This window comes from Aethalodelphis obliquidens, unplaced genomic scaffold, assembly GCF_003676395.1.
Source record: "Aethalodelphis obliquidens isolate GAN/ISIS:26980383/991018 unplaced genomic scaffold, ASM367639v1 scaffold5, whole genome shotgun sequence".
Lineage (NCBI taxonomy): Eukaryota > Metazoa > Chordata > Mammalia > Artiodactyla > Delphinidae > Aethalodelphis > Aethalodelphis obliquidens.
The window spans coordinates 51498142-51519279 of NW_020837949.1; the positions used below are offsets into that span (position 1 = coordinate 51498142).

General features: G+C 34.0%; 1 protein-coding gene across 2 annotated transcripts in view; it reads right to left on the reverse strand.

The window, feature by feature from the left end:
- STK31 (serine/threonine kinase 31) overlaps positions 1–19695 on the reverse strand; it is an 84443-nt gene extending 64748 nt beyond the window's left edge. For both annotated transcript variants that reach the window (XM_027101326.1, XM_027101325.1), the window contains exons 1-7: positions 19668–19695; positions 19527–19579; positions 13881–13979; positions 10304–10378; positions 8681–8839; positions 3596–3954; positions 2446–2620 (exon numbers count right to left, since the gene is read on the reverse strand). In XM_027101326.1, coding sequence (XP_026957127.1) covers positions 2446–2620; positions 3596–3954; positions 8681–8839; positions 10304–10378; positions 13881–13979; positions 19527–19579; positions 19668–19695 — 948 coding nt within the window. The remainder of the gene's footprint in view (positions 1–2445; positions 2621–3595; positions 3955–8680; positions 8840–10303; positions 10379–13880; positions 13980–19526; positions 19580–19667) is intronic.
- Between the last annotated feature and the right edge of the window lie 1443 nt (positions 19696–21138).

The following is a 21138-nucleotide window of genomic DNA, read 5'->3' on the forward strand; positions in this document are numbered from 1 at the left end:
AAACTACTGATAAACACAACCTCAATAAATCTCACAGACATTATTCTTTAAGTGAATGAAGCCAAACATAATAGAATACGTATCAGAGGATTATTCCATTTATATGAAGTACAGGACCAGGAAAACGAAACTGTGGTTATATATAAATCAGCAGAATGGTTGCCCTGAGTGGGAGGAAGAGAGGATAGGCCAGAAAGAGATACCAAGGAACTTTCCAGGGTTGAAAGAAAGGCTTTATATCTCCAACAGGCAACGCCGTTGGCCTATAATCCATTTACTCTCTTCATGGAAGGGGAGGAGGACACCCATAGAGAAAATAAAAGGCAGGTGACTAGTCTAATCTCCTTGTCAACTAAACCTTTAAAAAGAAAACAGACTGTTTTCTAAGAGGAAGAGACCTTATCTCTGAAATGCACTTAGCGAGATGTTCCTGGCTATAGGATTAGTTATAATGGATAAAACCCACAGTTCATGGATTTATGAGTCAGAGTTCCCTGAAGAATGCCACATATGAATCTAGGGGCTGGAGACTGAGTTCAACCACCAATGGTCAATGACTTAACCAGGCCTATGTAATAAAACCTTGATTTAAAAAAAACTCAGAAAAAAATTTAAAAGTTCAGAATGATGAGCTTTGGGGGAGCTTCCAGACTGGTGAACAAATCCATGTGCTGGGAGAGTGGCAGGCCCAGAGACCCTCCCCACCAACCCCCTTCATAACTTCCCCTATGCATCTCTTCCTTCTACTTGGCTGTTCCTGAGTTTTATCCTTTATAATAAACGGTAACCATAAGCATAGCACTTCCCTGAGTCCTATGAGTTGTTTTAGAGAATTACTGAATTGAGGGCAGGGGGTGGGAGTGGGGTCATAGGAACCCTCAAATTTATACTCAGCCAAACAGAAGTGTGGGTAGCCTGGGACGTGATTTGTGGCTGGTACCTGAACTGGGCTAAATCTTGAGGGACTGAGTCCTTACCTTGTGGAGTCTGAGATAACTCCTGGTATTTAGTGTCAAAAATGAATTGATGGACATCCAGTTGGTGTTAGAGAATTGGAAAATAGTGTTGGGATAACATATTTAGTATCAGAAAAAGCTACATATTTGAAAACCACAGTATTCTTGGGGGGGGGGGGGAAACTGCCCCGAATGTGAGCAAACCTCGAGACCTAACTACCATAAAAGGAAACACATGGAGATACAGGAGCCTGTTAAGCAACACAAGGATGCAGATTAAGCAATTTAAGAGATCTATCAACCAAAATTCAATGTATGGGCCTAACAGGAATTCTGATTAGAAGAAACCAACCATAAAAGGACATTCATGGAGCAAATATGGGAAACGTGAACACTGACTGGATATTAAATGATATTAAGGAATTATTGTTAATTTTTAAGTATAATAGTATTATGGTTATGTCTTCTTCTTTTTTTTTTTTTTTTTGCGGTATGCAGGCCTCTCACTGTTGTGGCCTCTCCCGTTGCAGAGCACAGGCTCCAGACGTGCAGGCTCAGCGGCCATGGCTCACGGGCCCAGCCGCTCCGCAGCATGTGGGATCTTCCCGGACCGGGGCACGAACCCGTGTCCCCTGCATCGGCAGGCAGACTCTCAACCACTGCGCCACCAGGGAAGCCCTGGTTATGTCTTTTTTGAAGTTCTTTTCTATTAGAGAGACATACAAAAGCACATACATTAAAATATTATGAATGGGATTTGTTTTAAAATTAGTAGATTTTAAAAAAGACTGCTGTGTATTTAATAATTGTAAAAACTGGGTGATGAATACATAAGTATTAATTATTCAATTCTCTCTTTTTAAAATGTTTGAGGGACTTCCCTGGTGGCTCAGTGGTTAAGAATCTGCCTGCCAATGCAGGGGACACAGGTTCGATCCCTGGTCCAGGAAGATCCCACATGCCACAGAGCAACTAAGCCAGTGCACCACAACTACTGAGCCTGCACTCTAGAGCCCGCGAGCCACAACTACTGAAGCCCACGTGCCTAAAGCCCATGCTCCTCAACAAGAGAAGCCACCGCAATGAGAAGCCTGCGCACCACAACGAAGAGCAGCCCCCGCTCGTTGCAACTAGGGAAAGCCCGCACACAGCAACAAAGACCCAACGCAGCCAAAAATAAATAATAGATTAAATAAATAAATAAAATGTTTGAAAATTTCCATAGTTAAAAATTTTAAAGAACATAAGAGGAAATGTAACTGAGAAATTATTAATCTCTCAAACATCCAATGAAATCCAAAGATGATTAGCTTGTAGCATAAGAAAAATATCTATAAACAAATATAAAAAAAAAGGAGAGAATAAAGAATGGGGAGATGAAGGGAAGGAAAGGAAAGGAGACAGAAAATTAAACAAAAAATAAAAGCAAATGAATATAAGGATTTCCCAGTTCATCATTCTTTACCTTACGCCATTGAACATACCATACCTGCAGCTCCTGGACAGTCTGTTCTACTTTCAATTCTAATGCCTTATACCTTTCAAGAAGAACCTCCTTCTCTGTTTTAAGCCTTTCATTTTCTTCAATCAGTTTCTGGTCCTGCTTAATTTTTGCCAGGCTGACATTCAACCCAAAATTAAAGCCACCAACAGCCAAATTTTCCCTATTAAAAACAAATTCACTCATTGTAAAAAACAAACTGTGTAAGTGTTACAGGGATCAAACCCTAAAATTCTCTTGGGTTTTTTTTAGCATGATATACCTTAAAGTTAATTTTGGAAACTAATCTAAAACCTTTACCTAATTCAACATTAAAAAATATTTTTAATGCAAACTAGATTTTATAACTGAAGAAACACTTCAAAAACAATACCTCCAAATCTCAAAGAATACATATTCCAACTTCTTCATAGCAATATCAACTCCAGGAAATACAGTAAAAAGCATTTCTGTATCAGTTTCTTCCAATCCCTCCTCCCCATCACCTCCACTCCATCTGACAGTTTAGTTCCTAGAGCACTGATAAGGTCCCAAAAAACAGCTATATTACCCAAGACATGGCATCATGGCCTAGATCATGATACAGAAGTATAAGAATGGTTTGGTAAACATCAAACCTGGCTTTTTGCTTCAAGTTTATATTTCAAAATTATCTAAAAAGTGAACACCTTTGGTAATAATCAAATTCTATCACAGTACATTTTCACAGGAAGAACAAAGAGCCTCTCTTTTGTTAAAAAGGAAAGGCAATTCCCTAAAACTCATTAAAATATTCTTAAAGCCAAACGAAAAACTTCAAGTTTATCTGAAATTCTGGCTCTTGGCTGAATCGTTTAGATTTAGGGGTAGATTTTTATTTTTAATAAATGTATTCGAAAGAGTTGGAATGAAGAGTTGGTATGTGAACTTCAAACAATTCAAGAATGATTTTTCTTTCAAAATGGCTTTTAATTAAAATATTCCTGCTAAAGAGGAGAGGAATACCTGCTTGAGAAAAACAGAAATAATCAGTATCATCCCTCAGAATCACTGACATAGTTGAGGACTCCAAAAACGTAAGCCTTGACTTCTACTATGACAAGGGCTTACACCATACATCAGAAATTAGTTAAGACTAAAAATTCCAACGTAGTCTTACTTTGGAAATGTCACATGATTTCCTGCATCATTTTCACTCTTCAAGTCAAGAGACAGCCTCCCACTTAAGTGGTCCTTTGGCCTGATGAAAGGTGACTGGTTTGAGCTATGCCCCCACAAAGGAATGGGGCTTTTGAGGTTCCTGAGGACAAGCTGACCAGGATCCGATTTTTTTTCCTCACATATCTTAGTGCTGGAAGTAAGTTTGCATTTTTCTGCAAATCCTTTCTTAGCCACCTCTTCCCCTATATCCACACTGCCATACTCAGCCTGAGCAATAACTGTTCCATCTTGATAGGTTGCTTTAATTCTCATTTTTATTTGCTTTTCAAAAATCAAGCTCCCCAAAAAGATTCTGCCCTAAGAAAGATTAAAAAAAGAAGACATAAACCAGCTACACCAACATGTTTTTCTCCACTTATTTTGTTTCTACCTAGTTTTTCCAAAGATCGTATTTCCTCATTCTGAAATCTCTGTAAAAGTGGTCTTACCTTGTTGTTGGCTAAATGCAAATATACTTCTGCATGTGTATGACTATATTCCAATTACACACTTGCTAAAATCCTTTCCAGAAGTAGAGCTGAGACCAGTATAGGCAGCCATATTTATACGTTGTTAAATGTGTACCAATTAAATACCCTAGAATAATTTTTTTAAACCAAGCAGATTCTGTTGACATTTTGGCCCTAACTACATATAATGGTGCCCTGAGGAGCTACACCACATAAAAATGAATTTGGGTATCTAGAAAAAATGCTCAAATTCAACAAAACTTTAAAAATCATTTTATAGGCCTAATCAGGTACTCTCATTTCAAAGTAAGACAAGAGCAGAAGCAGAAAACAGAAACTCAAGGCATAAAACATCAACAATTTTTTTTAAAAATCAACAAACTGCAATTATGAAATATGAGATGTTAGAAATTCCTAAATTAAAACTCTCTTAAATAGAATTTTGTCTGAGGGAGCAATACCTGTATAACTGGCATATGAGAAGACATGTGAGTAATTAGGTACTTGATAACATTTAGTTATACATTATAACTAAATTATAGTTATATAGTTATTATATAACTATAATTATATAACTATATAATTAACTATTTAACTATAACTATTATATAATTAACTATGTAATAGTTTAACTAATTAACTAGTTTAACTAATTAACTATAACTATTATATAATTATATAACTATAATTATAGTTATAACTAAATTATAACTTTGCACAGCACTGAGCAAAGATATACCTAAAACATATTTAGAATTGAAGATATCTTGAGATTTAATTTTAATAAGAACTTGCTTACATCTCCAGAAATCTGAACTCCTAAAATTACTGTGATATGATCCAATTTTATAACTATTCCTCTCTTCCCAAATTTCTCTAAATTCCTTACCTAACTTTCATCCTATAGAGGAAATGAATCATTTCTCAGAATATGTAAAGTATAAATTTGAGACAAAAATATCTTGTTTCATATCTTCCTTGGAATCCCTGATGTAATTAATCTTATGGGCCATAACTCTCTTAGGGAGAAGCTTTATTTTTAGCTATATTCTCACTAGGTAAATATGACAAACAATAAAGCTTATGCAAATAAAACCGAATAGGTAATCATACCAATAATAATCCAGGCAACACGAGCATAAAGAACAAATTAAAAACCAGAAAATACAAGCTAGTCACATTTAAAAAAAAAAAATGTTCAAGGTACAAGTAACTAAATAATATTGATAGGGAGTAACTATTTCCTTTTTAACTATATGGTAGTATAGCGGGTAGAAGGGAGATCTATGTAGGAGTTCTTAACTTTTTCCATGCCATGGGCTCCTTTATCGATCTGGTGAACCCTTTGGAATCCTTCTTGGAAAAATGTTTTTAAATGTATAACATAAACATAAGGAGAACTACAAAGAAAATTATTTCACCATGATATATTTTAAGCCCAGGTTAAGAACTCCTGAGCCTAAAAGGATGCATCTGAAAGGGTACAGGAGATTCAAACTACATAGGCTCAAGGATCACCAACCATCACTACCAAAAAGAAAAAAGAATTTTTTTAATCCGTAAACCAAAATGACAAAGTATTCTAAGTTACCAAAAACACAGGTTTAATAAATTTTTCAAATCATAAAAATTTTAAATACACACATATTGAGATACTTGAATTCACCAAGAACACCAATATAGAAAGCAAAGACGGTCCAGAATGTATCACCAAAAAATGAGATCAAGCAGGCAAAGCTAACAAACTCAAAATATAATTCACTGAAATATATCTAAGATTTTGATCAATCAGAATATAGTTTTTAGTTAACCTCTTTCATTAAAAAAACCTTAATTTCAACCCTTAATGTTGAAAGTCTATCTAAAATTCAAGTATAACTTCCACCCCTAACCAATCTTAATGGAAGTGACAGTGTCTGAAAATTATTGCTGCAGTATGTGAAATTCTTAATACTTAACACTTCAAGAAACTCTGTCCTTGGGCAACATATGAATTTAAGTGGAAATAAATCTACTTTTTACAAAAGTTCCAATTACCTAAAGCTGAATGTTCTAAAGGTATACTGTTTATTTAGAAATTTTTACACATAAACCTGATTTTCAGACTTTTCTCTGAAGTCAAATTCTTTTTAGTTACGGTCATTAATCACAATTAGTACAAAACTGTTCAACCAGATTCTCCCTGAATCATATATAATTACAGGTAGAACCCTGAATTTGGAATAAAATCTGAGTTCTCCTAAATACTAACAAAAAGCTTTATTCAGAAATAGGAAAGCATCACTTGCTTTCTTAGTCTACCCAACCTTGTCTGGATATATTAGAAAACAGGTTAAAAGACCTTTAAACTGTTAAACCCATATTCCAATCTCTACTTCTCACTGCATGATTCTACATGAAAATTTTCAAAGTAAGAAAGGCATTTAGGACATAATTTAATCTTCTTTGATCTTCAGCAATTTTTACCACCATTTTGAGTTACAGTTTCAACTGTGCTTCAGCATAGGTGTGAAAGTGTTGATTTAAAATGTGTTGAAAGTATTTCAGTGCCCAGGACACCCTCTGGAAGTCTCTTTTTTTTTTAATTTTTTTTATTTTAACTGAATCCCTACTTATCCATTCATCCATTCAAATGCTAGATAAACTGGATGCTCATCTAACACCTAACAGGCAGAAGCAGGGAGATTAGGCATAAAAAATGAATAAAATACTTGTCTCTACCAAGACAGTCTTGTCTCTACCAAGCTCACCATCTTGTGGGGGGAGGAAAAAAATTACACCTCTACATGCCTATACACTGAACTAAAACAGCTGCAGGAGAATGAATGGTGGGTATCAGCAAAGACTTCTTATAAGAAATTACACTTGAACCTTCAGCTGAGAATTAATGGCTAAACATGGACTTTCTAAGCAGAGGCACTCAAGAATAACCATTTCTTTCCAGAAAACATTCAGTTTGCTAATTAGTTCAACTCCAATGAATAGTCTTTTTATTGAATGTAAGCATGCAAATACAAATAATACCATCTATTAAGAATCTATGAAGCACATAAAACATTCTCAATACTGAAGTTTATTTCTTCAGTTCCAAAAATAAATTTTGAAAATGACATTTTCTTTGATTCATGTTTGTTTCAATCTACATAAATTTTATATCATCTTACTACGAGAACAGCAATGGACTTGAGTTCTAGCCCTAGCTCAGCCCTAATTAGCTTTATGACTTTAAATAACTTATTTAATTGTTGTAGACCCAATTTCTTTATTTGCAAAACAGTAAGATGAGAGCAGATGAATTCTAAGGTCTGTAAATTTAAAATTCCAAGGTTCTAGGCATGCAAGAAATTCAAAACAAGCCTCTACCTTGGTCAAGGTATTTTAATATTTATATTAAAAAAAAAGTAATAAATTTTAGATTTTAAACCAAAAATTTAGGGTATAATTTTACAATAATATCTATGCTTTACTCTATTTATGAGAGTCTAAAGTACAGAAACATTTCTTATAAGTAACTATAGTGCACACAAAACTACACCCAACGGCCTAAAAGATTCTAAAAACAACAAAAAGAGAAGGTTTTCAAATTTTACTGTTCCTGGGCCTCCCTGGTGGTGCAGTGGTTGAGAGTCCGCCTGCCGATGCAGGGAACACGGGTTCGTGCCCCGGTCCGGGAAGATCCCACATGCCGCGGAGCGGCTGGGCCCGTGAGCCATGGCCGCTGAGCCTGCGCGTCCAGAGCCTGTGCTCCGCAACAGGAGAGGCCACAACAGTGAGAGGCCCGCGTTCCACAAAAAAAAAAAAAAAAAAAATTTTACTGTTCCTTCTAGTACTGATTAAATTATTTCCAAATAAGTCATTTGAGCTGCTAAATATACAATACAAATATGATTACTTTGCAATGTGATATTCCCTCAATGGCAGTATCAGCTACCAAAAGAACATCACTGTTGCACAGATTTAAAAGGAGGTAGGATTCTTGTTAAGACTACCGCTGAAATTATTAGAGGTCTTCCAGAATTAGGTTGCTAACCCAAAATTTAATGGAAACGAATACAAACAGTAGTCTACATTAGCAGAACATCACTGCCAATTACTATATCGAACAGTATGAGCCTCTGCCAAAAAGATACAACCTAATTAATTTACAACTCCACTAATTTCAAATTTGTGATATTTATCGCCACGGCTAGATTAAAGAGCACTTTTATTTAATAAATACTTTCGCAAAAGCAAAAAACAAAATAATTAGATTCATCATTCTCTCCATCATAAAAGAGACTATCCTTTGAAGCTTTCACATCAGAAGAAACTACTTACATTTATTATATGTGTGCACATATACATACACATACACACACACACACACATATCAGTCTTATCTGATCAAGAATGTTTACCTAGCAAAGATGAGCACAAATAAATGTCTGTGAATTATTCTATAATTTCATATTTTCCATTAATTTATACAAGCTTTTACATCAAAGAAAATTAATGGATTTTTAGCACACTTATACTGCGTTTCCAGCACATAGTTTTACTTTCATTAGCAAAAATATTTACAATCTTTGACTTGCCTGATCAAACTGGGTAACTTCTTGGCCAGAAGGAATCTGTAGTCCCCAAAGTCTATACTTTTTGGCAACACTAGAAAACTGTAGATCTAAAGGAATCTCAGCTATATCAGATCGACTTAGAATTTCACTATTTCCATAGTCAATATATCTCACCAGATACTGGAAAAAAATGAGAGAAATGCTAATACAGAACTTAGATTAAATATCTCCAAAGAAACTACCCATTTGCTGCTTTCTGTTAACTACCTGTAAATCATGATAGCATTTTACCTGAAACTGACAAAATGCATTCAGAAATGAGAGCTCCAGCAATATCCTCAAAATATAGAAAATCCATAGTCCATGAGATCCCGAGGATTTCTATATTTGGTACTAGTTCAACCAGTACCAAACTACTATTTCCAACAGTACCATTTCTCATTTTGATTTTTTTTAAACAATAGTATTTAAATAAAACATAAATCTGTGAAACTTATGACTCTCTCCTATCTCAAATGTTAAAATCAATCAACCTTCAAAATCAATCAACCTTCTTAAATTCAAGTTGGAAACAATAAAATCTGAAAATAAAAGCAAAGTTATGAAACTTTCTTTGATAAACTTAAGCCTACTCTAACTGTTAGATCTTGGAAATGAATCAAATTCACCCTTACCTCCAGCTCTATATCTGTGTGAAAGGTAAAAAAGAAAAATAGTTTATTACAAGGTCAAAAGCCATCTCGTCCTTTAATTTAAAAAAGTTACAGCCAAACCAAAAGCAAACACAAAATATCATCTCCAGTTGTCAAACTGTGGAGAAAAGGTCTATTTCACTAAGATAAACCACTACCCATGACAGTAATAAATCACGAGATTTTTTAAAGATATTTGGAACATTACTCAAGGTGTTTCACCTTACCTTCTTATTACACCAAGAACAATATTTACAAAACATACATATTATAAAATATTTTAAGTCCAGGAAAGTAGACACAGAAAAAAACAGTAAAAGAAACCCTACAGAGATGCTTTTACAGAGCCTGCAATGTGCAATTGCCAGCAAACAGCTACTCAGAATCCTATCTCCACAAATTCCCTTAAAAATCTCCCACAATTTCACAACGTAAAAAACAAAATAGCTAAATGCAAAGAAAATTCATCACATTTAACCAAGGCGTGAGAAAGTGGCAAGCCAATCTTCATTATTAACAATATGCATATCAACTAAGTAAAAGATAACCATAACTTCAGGATCAATCAAATATTCTCTTACTACTCAACCTTAATAGAATGAACTTTTAAGTTACTCAGCAAGAATCAAACATAATTAAGAACTGAGGTACAAAGGACCAACTGGTCACCAAAAATAATCACAAATTATGTAATCTATACTTGGATAATCTGGGGTGATTATACAACAACTTAAAATCAGAAGAATATTCCTGAATCTGACTTGTATTTTTTTAAGCAATTCATTTCTTTTGTGTTCTCTACGGGGAAAAATTTATGTTTTAATCAGTTTATAAGTTCATTCAACCATATTTATTACTACTATGAATAAGCAATGAAGAACTAAATAAGCATCAAATTTTGGAACCAAAATAAATATTCCTCAGAGCAAAAAAATTGAACACTTGTTCCTGCCTTTTCATCACTGATTATTTTCAGTACTTTGCATCTGTACCAACGTTTATCTTCAGAAAATAATCCTCCATAAATCTACAAAGAGAAAAAGAAAGTAAAATTATTTGGCATTTTAATGAATTTAATGCTAAGTAGATCAGAATAATAATTAGCATTTATTAAGGACTTACTATACACAAATAAGCATGTATAGATAACAACCCTATGAGGCAGGTACTTTGTTTTCACCATTATATGCCCAAAGTCATAGTAGGCAGCAGAACCAGGATTCAAATTCAGGCAACTGACTTCAGAGTTCATTATGTTTTTCTGCCTCTCCAAAAAACAGGAGAGAGAAGACGAAAGACATAAAAACAGAAAACTCAAAAAAAGGCCCAAGCATCAAAGACTTAAAGTCATGCTGTTTTGATGTCTAAAGACATAACTGGTACAATTAATTGTTCTTAAAACACAAACATGCCAAGTACATGCCACTTAAGTCTAATTCTCAACCATGGTAGGATCCCTATGTCCAACCAGACAAGGAAGATTCTTACACTTTTTACTTTATACAGAAAGACTTCAGTGTTATTGTAAATATAAGTAAATAAATTACATTAGATAATATCCTTCATACTGAACCTTCATATATTTTAAATTTATATTTTAATTTAATTATGTTTAATAGAGAACAAAGAGAAAAATTTACATACTTTAAGTCAGTGTCTCAACCTCAGCACTACTGACATTAGAGACAGGATAATTCCTTGGTCGGGGGACGGAGGCTGTCTTCTGTCATATGCGTTGTAGGATGTTTAGCAGCTTCGCCCCCTGGCCTCTATGTACAAGATGCCAATAACACTCCCTCCAGTTGTGACAACCAAAAATGTCTCCACGCATTGCCAAATGTCTCCCGGGGGTGGGAGTGGAAGATACAAAGTAACCCCAGGTTGATAACCACTTTAAATCATACATTCTCAATGGGAGAAATATTATCCCCATGGGAGTAAAAACTGGTTCTTGGAGCATGGAGGAGAATCTTAGATATTACAGTGGTTTGTAGTCCTCCAAAGTTCAACCCTACCTGACAACATAAACAGATATCCAGTGTATCTGTGGTGTTAAAATGTCTTGCAGAGAGGAGACCCATTAGGGGAAAAAATGCCTTAGAAGGGCATAATGAAAAAAAGGTTGAGGAGCATGGCTTTAAGTGATGGAGTATAAAATTAATTTATCACTCTGAACTAGGACAAATTCACAGATTTTAAAGCAAAAGGAATACAGAGGGTGAAATGTAAAAATCCTCAACTCCTCAAAGCAACAAAGTACAAATCAACTTAGACACACAAATGGATAGCTAAGAAAGCAAATGCTACAAAGGACAGGTGTGTTCAATTACCACTTAACTCTGGTTCCCTCAGCTAACACTCAACAACTGAAGGGCAAGAGACAGCACAAGTGGCATGGTACCCTCTCCTAGCCATCTTACTTCATTTTTCAGCAAGCAAACAGGTTTAGTAGCAGAAATACCTGATCATCAACCGTCCTATCCAATTTCAAACCTTGCAAAAGATCACATTACCGTTAGTTACGATTTTGTAATATATACCAATAAAATTAACAATTCAATACAAGGCAAGTGACAGAAATGGTGTATCATTGTAACCCAGTCTAGGTAGGGGTGGGGATACCTCTAGAAATAGAGCTCGAACCCAACCAAACTGAGCAATCTAAGGTCCTTGCCTCTGTTAGTGTGAATAATCACAACCACCATCATAAATACAAATCTATCCCAGAGAGCACAGTCAGAACTATATAGTCATTCCCACTGTGCCTAGTCCCAATCTTCTCTCACGACTCCACAATTCACACCCATGTCCTGACTACATGGTAAGAGGAAGAGAACTACTCAATCACTAAAGAAAATTTACACAGTATAATCCATTCACAGATAATCAGAGGTGGCTAAGTAATCATTTATAATGAGAAGTCTATTACTGACAATAGGTTGAATTTTTTGTAAAGTAAGTAATTTATTTTGCATTCAACAGAGGAAAAACGGATATGTCTTAACTCATAATACTATTAAACACAGTCACAGACTACAAGGATGTTTTAAAAAAACCCTAAAATCTTTACAAATTGCATTATCTTATCCATTCTGATGCTCAGCTCCAAGCTACAATCCTTTCTTCCTTCTAAATTTCTTTTTATACCTTTTTATATATGTCATTGGGGTTTAAAATTATTTTTAAATAAAACTAAATAAAGGCACATTATTAAAAGAAAATCAAAGTATACCCAAAGAGGTAAAGAGTAAGACTTCCTTCCCAATACTCTTCCACTTCCTGAAAATTTTTTGGAATGTTTTTGATCCACAATTGGATGAATCCATGGATGTGGAACCCATGGATATGGAGGGCCAACTGTACAGAACTTCCTACAAATCAATCTAGACAAACAACCTTGAAAACTGGGAAAAAGATCTAAATAGGTACTTCACAAAACAGGATATCCAAATGGGTAATAAAACCTGAAAAGCATGCTTAAGCTTAGTACTCCTCAGGAAAATGAAATTAAAATCACAAAATAACAATACACACCCACCAAAATGGCTAAAATTAGAAAGACTGACAATGAGAAAGGTTGGTGAGGACACTGAGGAACTGGAACTCTCATACTTTGCTGGTAAGGATGCAAACTAGTTCAATACTTTTCCAAACTGATTGGCCAGTACCTACTATAGTGAAACATGCCTACCCCATGACTTGGCAATTTTACTCCTAGGTATATACAAAAAAGAAATAAGTTAAACTATCCATTAGAAGGCTTGTATAAGGATTTCACAGCAGTTTCATTCACAGTAGCCAAAAACTACAAACACTCCAAACGCCCATCAAAGAAGAACAGATAAATTTTGGTATATTTATACAGTGAAACACTGCATAGCTTGAAAAAGAACAAACGCACAATAATATAGATGCACACAATAATATGGATAAATCTCAGAAATTTCGTTGAACAAGCCAGACATATACAAAAGAGTACATATTGTATAATTTAAGAACAGGCAAATGAACCTATGGTGATAGAAGCCAGAATAATGATTACCTTTGTCAGGGGACTACTGACCAAGAATTCACTGAGAAGGGGCCTAAGGGAATTTTCTAGGGTGATAAAATTGTATCTTGATCTGGGTGGTGATCACACAGATGCATAGATATGAAAAATTCATCAAGAGATTAAGAGATACACTCTTCACTGTAAGTTATATGTCAATTAAAAAATATATGTACATATATATATTGTCCAACTGTTCTCCATAAGTATGTCTCTTACAAATTTTTATGAATCAGTGTCAAGGGCAAGGATTCTATTTTGTTCACCACTGTATACTTAATGCTTAACACAGTGCCCAGTACCTAGCAGATGGTTCATAAGTATTTTTGAAAAAGTAAACTTATTATGACTGTAGTTTATACAAATTCTAAAAACTTGCCTCTTCCTTTCAAATATATTAAAAATTCCAAAAACTATAAAATCTGAGACACAGGAAAGCTAATAAGATAGAATAATTATACCCAAGAATATGGCTCACCTTCTTTGGATCAAGTTTCCCAAAAACTGAACTGGCATGGGGACAGACTTCAGACAGTGAACAACCAATCTTCATAATATCCTTATTTCTACTGATACTCTAGAAGGAAGAACAGATATAGTATAAGATTCAGTAAAATATTATTTGACAGTGTTATGCAAATGAGGGTTCTACTATGCATAATACTTAAAAGGCTTTGGAGCATTAGAAATTAAATCAATTCTTATGTCATTATTTTTTCATAATTCAAAAAAGTTCTTTGTAAGAAATGGAACTAGGCTATAGAAAATTTTTACTTCTCAATGAGTTCAAATTACTTGGAATTCAAACTAAGATACCAAATATTATTAATATCATATTAAGAGGTAACTTTAAACAATTGTCTCTGGGTTTTACTTTAGCTCTAATTGCTCAAAATAGATACCATATTTTGGTCAAATGACATGGATCTTCTCACATATTTGTTGTTGTGTAAAGGAAACAGATGTAAAAACAATTTCAAAATGTACAGGTTCTCTGTATATAAATACTGTAATCTAGTTAGTAAATTTATTTCTCACAGGGGCACGGGCTAACAATTTTGAAACTACTTTAGGTGTATACTAGGACTGAACAAGTAAGTAAATATGTTCTAGATAATGAAAGCAGGGAGAGAGAAATTACAAATAAGGAAAGAAGGCTAGAATGAACCTGCAGTGTTAGATTACAATTGGAAAGTATCAGTATGAACTCGTGTGTGTGTGTGTGTGTATACATACACACACACATATACACAAACACACATATATGTGTGCAAGTGTATACATGTTTGTGTGTGAATATATGCATATATGAAAGAGACACACAGAGATAGATGTGTATATGTGTTAGTTATATATTTGTACTTATATAGTATATTTATAAATATATATATAGTTCCTATCTCTGTCCACTGAGAGAGCCTAGAAACAATGACACTCAAGTAGCAATAAGCACACCTAGTGCCCAGATCTTGATTTTTAAACACCATTCTCCAATAAAAGGAACAAGAGTTCTTTGGAGAGTGGTTGAATCCAGGGCTAGGACAGGGAAATAAAAGATGATCCTGGAACATCTGGTGATGCCAAAAAGTAAAGTAATATTCAAAAAAAGAATGGGTGCATTTTAAAGGATACAGTAGCTAATGTAAACAATCTCCTATTGGCCAAAGCTGGAACAATTTAAACAACAAAATAAATGATAGTATGGGATTATAATCCATGGAATAAATACCCATGGATTTATATTAATATAAATAATTGAATAAATAAATACATAAACGCTGGAGAGGAAATAGCTCTTCCTTAAAGAGGAATTCCAATTAATAAATGTAGAAGGAATGAGGAAAATAGAAAACCATCATTAGGCAAAGCCCATAGCAATAAATAAAAAATTCGTGGGTAAAAAGTTTAAAAGAAACAAGATTAGATAGTCTCAATGCATCTCCCTCTAAAACACTTATTACTTACAAAAGGAAACACAGTAACTTTACAATTAAGAAACCCAGCAGTTACCACCTTAACCAAGTGGATCAAGGTTAACATCATCAATAGTGAAATATAACAACATCATAAATCCCCAATATGACATACTTTCAGTACACATCACTTCTGTAGTATTACTGCCAATCTATTTATGAGAAATCATAAACAAATAAAAACTGACCAGAATTCATTAAAAATGTCAAAATCATGAAAAATAAGTATAAATAAAGGAACTATCGAAGGTTGGAAGAGACTAAGGATACATGACAACTAAATATAATGTGGGATCCTGAATTAGATCCTGGAATAGAAACAAAAAAAAAAAGGCGAGGCGGGGACGGGGAACTGGTAGAATTTGAATAAGGGCTGTAGTTAAGATTTAACAGCATTGTACCAATGTTAATTTCCTGACTTTGACCCTTGTACTTTGGTTATGTAAAATGTTAGCAACAAGGAAAGCTAGGTGAAGGGTATAAAGAAATTAATTTTACAACTTTCCTGTAAGTCTAAAGTTATTTCAAAGTAAACTGTTAAATATATATATATATATATGTTCTTTAAAAATATATCAATAACGTGAAGTCAGAAAGAGAAAAATATTGTATATTAACGCATATATGTGGAATCTAGAAAAATGGTACAGATGAACTGGTTTGCCAGGCAGAAATAGACACACAGATGTAGAGAACGTATGGACACCAAGGAGGGAAAGCGGGGGGCGGGGGGGGGGGGGGGGGGGGCGGAGGGTGGGATGAACTGGTAGATTGGGATTGACATGTATACATTAATATGTATAAAATAGATAATAACCTACTGTATAAAAAAAGTAAGTTAAATAAAATTCAAAAAAACAAAAAACAAAATATATATATCAATAACATATTCAATAAGACTAGAAAGAACATGATTATCTCTGTAACAAAATAAACTCTGAAAGAGCAGTTCAAATGACATCATGATGAATATAAGTACTGATAAACAGTAAAAATGGGAAGTGAATTTAAACTGACCCCAAGACACACTTGAAGCAGCCTTTGTAAATAAACTCCTGGAATGAGCTCGCTAAAGTTCAAAATACACCAAAGTACTTTACATAATTAGATTTTGTAGGTATATGGACTAGCATAAATGGAAGCTCTTTTTTTTCAAAGGTCAAACACTTAAGATTCCTTCAACTGCCACTCATCAAACTAGGCCTACCAAAATTTCTGAAGTGTTTTCATGTAAATGGCTTAAATGGCAGAAATCCATAGTGGTAGAAAAACAGAGACTATGTGTGAGCAAACCTTCAACTTGACCTGCCTCCACGTGTTTCTAAATCTCTATTTACTCTTCATCTACACCCTATCCCAACCTAAATAAATGTTAAAATTTGCATCTTTTCTCTCCTGCCATATTCTTTCTGTAGGATTACTATTTTATTGTCGCCCTTCCTGTTACACAGGATGTACACAACTGGTGTTAAAAAGTACAATACATTCTACAGCTGAGCACCACTTTCTATAACTGAACAGGCAAAGAAATTATACTGAACATCAGCATCTGGCAGTATTTTTCAGAAAAAAAAAGTGTCTAAAGTGGGTTTAAATTGATTAACACTATTAAATCACTTCTAATATTTGATATTATATGATTCAATACAGCCATACAATTACAGAAAATGTGTTAACATCAAAGAATACAACCAAAATTAAGATAGCAAACAAAGCCTATATAACTTTTTTTAACAGAAAATACTCTTGAAACCTGCATGTAACTGCCCATTCTTTTAAAGAAAACCTACTTAAAGCAAAATAAGCAACCTCCAGAAAAATCACACACAGTAAGCCTATCCCCACAAAGTGTACAAAATGCACACTTGAAAAATACAAAATTAAAACAACTGTAAGCAACAGGTGAGCTGCATATTTATAAGAATGTGAAAAGAAGTCCTCCCATTTTTAGCGCTGTTGTATAAAGAACTGTCTTTTGATGTGAAATTCATGAATTGTCCTGTTGGGACCACACTTTACAAAAATACCATGTTTTTGAAATGAGATTACAGAGCAAGATAGAGCATCTTAGCAATGTCACCTTACTAAAGTTTTTTTCTTTGATTTTTACTACTTTATCAAAATATATCAAAACTTTATCAAACATCAAAAGATGTTCCTTAGATATGTAGGATTCATTTTTAAAATTCTTGCTTAGAAACAATATACAAAGGAGAAGCATATTTACTCCCAATCACACTCCTGAAAGATGCTTCTCAAGGTTGAGAAGGGTCTTCTCTCTTTTTCTCACTGGTTGTTTTTGGCCTTAGCATGTGCTAAGATGTGAGATTTCAGGTTAGTCGACTGAGCAAACTTATTACAACCGTCGAAGGGGCACATACAGGACGTGGCTCCGGTATGGATTCGCACATGTGTGCACAAACAATTTGCTTCTCGAAAAAAATCATTCGATTCATATGGACGCCTTATCAGTTTTCACTTAATCTTTTCATCCAATTAAGATATTTTTCCTCACTTTTTGAAATATGTTTAAATTTCTACAGGGGCCTCAACTTCATGGTTGAAATCAGAGGTTGGCAAATTATGGGCTCTCCTACCTGTTTTGGTAAATAAAATTTTAATAGATCACAGCTATACATATTTATTTATGTATTGTCTATGGCTGCCTTTGCACTACAATGGCAGCTTTTGTAGAGCTGAACAGTTGCAAAAGAGACCCACAAACCTTAAAATATTTACTATCTAATATTTCACAGAAAAAGTTTGCTGACTCCTGGTTTAAATCATAGTTCCAAATTCAAGCAACAGCTTCACATAAAGGTCAATAAAAATCAAAGTCTAGAGCTGCAATGACCAATACAATAGCCAATTCTTACTTGAAATATGGCTAGTCTGATTTAAGTTGTGCTGGAAATCTAAAATATACACTGGATAGGAAAAAAAGGAAAATAAACTATCTTGGTAACATTTGTATTTATTATATTTTGAAATGATATTTTGGATATGCTGAGTTACATAAAATATATTTATTAAAATCAGTTTTGCCCATTTCTTTTTACTTTTTTATGTGTCTACTAAATTTTAAATTACTTATATGGCTGACATTGTATTTCTACCAGACAGTGCTGGTCTGAAAATCTTATTTAAGATAATAAATGTTTTTCCTACATAATGAGCTTAAAAATATCATTTATCATCCAACCTGGAACACTGTTGAGAGGGTCACAGGTGCTATTAATGCAGAGACAATGGGCATTGAACCAGAACATTGTGGGTAACCTTTAGAAAATATGTTCATAAGCAGAGATACAAATTTGCCAAAATTTTTCTATGACTATCACCCTTCTAAAATGTTTTCTATATAGATTTAAGAACACTGAGTTAATCATATGTCTTCTATAACCTTTCTTCTCATAAATCCTATTTCCCACATTGCCAATTCACTCTACCCGTACAAAAAGGAGTTCTCAGGCTGTAGAAGTACAGAGAAATGTTATTCCCTTCCCTCCTATATCATGTAGTTCACAAAATTAAAAATTAGTGAGTAATTGTGTACCTCTGAGGGATTCACCTTTTAAATTCTGGAACATAAGCACTTTGGTGCCTTGCTTTGTATTTAAAACTGAGTAAACTTATCTGTCCTGACGCATGCCAATGTAAAATTATAAATGTTCCATTAGTACTTCCAATTATATGATGAGAAAAACATTATACCTCAAATTCAAAATTAAGCCAATAGAAAAAAATGACTGAAATTTTAAAACTTACTATCACTTAAGAAACAATCTTATCAAAGACCTCTAGATGGGGCTGTAACTTCAGAAATACAACAGTTTTTCAGCATCTTCAGTAATTTATGCAGCCTAGATGTGTTAAATTGAATGTAATTCTAAAACCACTACAATTTTGCTGTTTTCTTTTTCAACTCAGGGTATTATGAGCATACTACTCATAATTCTGGTATTAAGTTCCAGCTGTAGCCATTTGTCTTCTAATAACGCCCTGTGTTAAATAATGTTCCATAAAAATTAAGCATTGAGAATAACAATGATATATATACATTAAAGGGTTTTTATTTTTATTTTTGTTGGGGAGGACCTGGATTAGTGGAGGAAAGGGTGGGAGAGGAAATCAACCAGGCTACTATTTACCTGGGCCCAAAACGTTACTGCATCTTCTACGTGACTTCCAATCACATCTTCAACTAAAACCAAATCACAATGCAAAGAAAATTAGAAATTAATCAACATCATCTAGCTCTTACAACCAAAAATAATTTTTAGTGTCAGTACCTTTACTGTAATGTACTTCTTCATCCATTTGGACAATTCCTGAAAAACTAAAACAATTCAATACTTTGAATTAGGTTCTATTAATCTGTCCATTAACACTGAATAAAGACTAAACCATATAATGTCCGAATTCCTCCAAATACGTTTTGTCCTAAGTTATCAAAATTTAAACTCTATATTAAAAACAACCCCAAAGATATTTTCTTCAATAATTGTTTTCAGTATATTGTATTTTGCAATTTCATCATACGCAATTTCTATCTTTGAAATTATCTCTTTAGCCAAACCTTTACAAATTTACATTGAAGTGTATAATTCATGCACACTTTGATCAGTTAAATAAATACTTCAGAACAATGTGCATACTCTTTTAAAATAATTGATGCCCTCCCCAAACATGAGTAGGACTTCCATAATTCAAACAAAAAGAAACACTACAAACATATGTAAAACAAATGCTTCCGACAGGTATTTAATTTTTAAATAAACATATCCATTTTATTTAAAAGGCATAGTTGTTTCTGCTTTTGAAGATATCCTGCATTTAAAAACTGCAAAATGAATCAAACTTTATACATACCTTCAAAAATAATTTTCATTAAATAATTTGCTTTCCCAACTGCAAAATATTTCAAGATAAATGTCTACAAGTTTATAAATTTATCCTTAAAACACCAGAAGATTGCACTTTACGTGCATAAATGTTATTTTTTTAAAGGAAATGGAAAACAATAAAATTTTTTAAAGAAATTTAAGAGTTAACTAAACATCACTACACCAAAGCTCCAAATACTCTCCCAACTATGGGGGGAAAAGTTAATCCTATGGGGGGGCAGGAGGGAAGGTCGTAAAAATTTTTTAAATTTTATTCTTATTTTCGTTACTTTAAAAAAATTTTTTCGCATACACTAACACATCTTTAAAAGAAGGATTCTTCCTCAAATACTGGCCAAAAGTAATTTTTAAATTGAGCAAAAACTTGTAAAACCAAGTTGGAATCTGTTCAGGAAAACTATATTTCACTGGAAGACACTGGCTTAAACTTAGTAAAAATGAAAATGTTTACTTTGGAAATCGCACCACACGATCTAAAAAGCCACAGCTAGAATAACGTTTAAATGTTACTTTTAAAGGGGTCAAAAAAGACTTTTCCACATGGCTATGAAGGAAGTGATGCTGCACCCACTTCCTGCAAACCTGGATTACCAAACGGCACTTCCAATTCACATCGAGAGTTTCGAATAAGTTAAGTCCAGGTCGCTCCTTAACACCTATTTCAGGAGGGATTTCGAAGCTTAAACGGCACGTAGTTTGCGGGAAGAGAAAATTCCACCCGACAACAGGCCTGCAGGTCCCTGTCTTCACCCAGAACACGCAGGCCTCAGTTATTTGCAGGCCGGCTTCGCCTCCCGGCACCACACTCAGCAACTGGGGTGCCTGTCACCCTCAGAAGTGCGCCAGCGGCTCGGAG